The 1,478-nt window shown below is 56.4% G+C and overlaps 1 protein-coding gene across 1 annotated transcript in view; it reads right to left on the reverse strand.

Moving 5' to 3' along the window:
- Positions 1-1,478, reverse strand: part of LOC108510147 (transcription activator BRG1-like) — a gene marked incomplete at both ends in the record, with an annotated part of 19,185 nt that overhangs the window by 11,331 nt on the left and 6,376 nt on the right. The window contains 2 exons of the mRNA XM_017839833.1: positions 597-695; positions 1,089-1,126. Of these exons, the coding sequence (XP_017695322.1) occupies positions 597-695; positions 1,089-1,126 (137 nt within the window). The remainder of the gene's footprint in view (positions 1-596; positions 696-1,088; positions 1,127-1,478) is intronic.

A 1,478-nucleotide genomic window follows, 5' to 3' on the forward strand; every position in this document is an offset into this window, starting at 1 on the left:
CAGTTGTTTGGCTGGAATTTACCCCCAAAACTCCAATTATTTGGCTGGAAATAAACATCAGTTCCCTAAAAAAACAGCAGTTGTTTGGCTGGAATTTACCCCCAAAACTCCAATTATTTGGCTGGAAATAAACATCAGTTCCCTAAAAAAACAGCAGTTGTTTGGCTGGAATTTACCCCCAAAACTCCAATTATTTGGCTGGAAATAAACATCAGTTCCCTAAAAAAACAGCAGTTGTTTGGCTGGAATTCACCCCCAATTCCACCAAAACTCCAATTATTTGCCTGGAAATTCCCCTCAAAAAAACTCCAGTTGTCAGGCTGGAAATCAACCCCCCAATTCCCAAAAAAACTTCAATTATTTGGCTGGGAAATCAACCCCAATTCCCAAAAAAACCCTCCAACCCTTTGGCTGGGAAATCAATCCCAATTCTCGGAATGAACACGTGGATCCTTGGAAAGCTCCAACCCCGAGGTCCAACCCGCCCTTCCCAGAATTCCAGCCCCCGATTCCAGGGGTTTAACCGGGAATTCCCTTTGCTCCCACCCTCCCTTGCCGGCGGATCTGGGCTGAATTCCCGGGATTTCGGGTCTCACCTTCCGGCCAGGGCTTGGGGGGGCCCCCGGGGGGCTGTCCCGGCATTCCGGGGGGAACTCCTGAGGGGCCGGGCGGGGGCATGTTGGGCCCTCCCATTCCTGGGAATTCCCAACGGATCCGGCAGAAAAGGGAAACAAAACAAAAGAGGAAAATCCCATGAGGAAGCTGATTCCCGGGGGAGATTCCTGGGGGAGATTCCCAGTGGGAATTTCTCCTCAGATCCCCCATTCCCACCTCCCCTGTATCCCCTACCATCCCAATTTCCCCCCAGATCCCCCATTCCCATCTCCCCTCTGGATTCCCTGGTCCAACCTCCCCCTGTACCCCCCATCCCAATCTCCCCCAGCTCCCCCATCCCCACTCCCATCCCCATCCCCATTCCCATCCCCACTCCCTCACCATGAGGTCTGGAGTACCCGGGCGGTGCCGGCCCCGCTCTGCCCGGATCCCCCATCCCAATCTCCCCCATTCCCATTCCCATTCCCACTCACCATGAGGTCTGGAGTACCCGGGCGGCGCCGGCCCCGCTCTGCCCTGATCTCCCATCCCAATCTAACCCATTCCCATCCCCATCCCCATCCCCGTTCCCTCACCATGAGGTCCGGAGTACCCGGGCGGCGCCGGCCCCGCTCTGCCCTGATCTCCCATCCCAATCTAACCCATCTCCCCCACTCCCATCCCCATTCCCATCCCCATCCCCATCCCCATCCCTGTTCCCTCACCATGAGGTCTGGAGTACCCGGGCGGCGCCGGCCCCACTCTGCCCGGATCTCCCATCCCAATCTAACCCATCTCCCCCATTCCCATCCCCATTCCCATTCCCATCCCCATCCCCATTCCCATTCCCATCCCCATCCCCACTCACCATGAGGTCTGGAGTA

Source organism: Lepidothrix coronata, unplaced genomic scaffold (genome assembly GCF_001604755.1).
Source record: "Lepidothrix coronata isolate B3197 unplaced genomic scaffold, Lepidothrix_coronata-1.0 Scaffold507, whole genome shotgun sequence".
Lineage (NCBI taxonomy): Eukaryota > Metazoa > Chordata > Aves > Passeriformes > Pipridae > Lepidothrix > Lepidothrix coronata.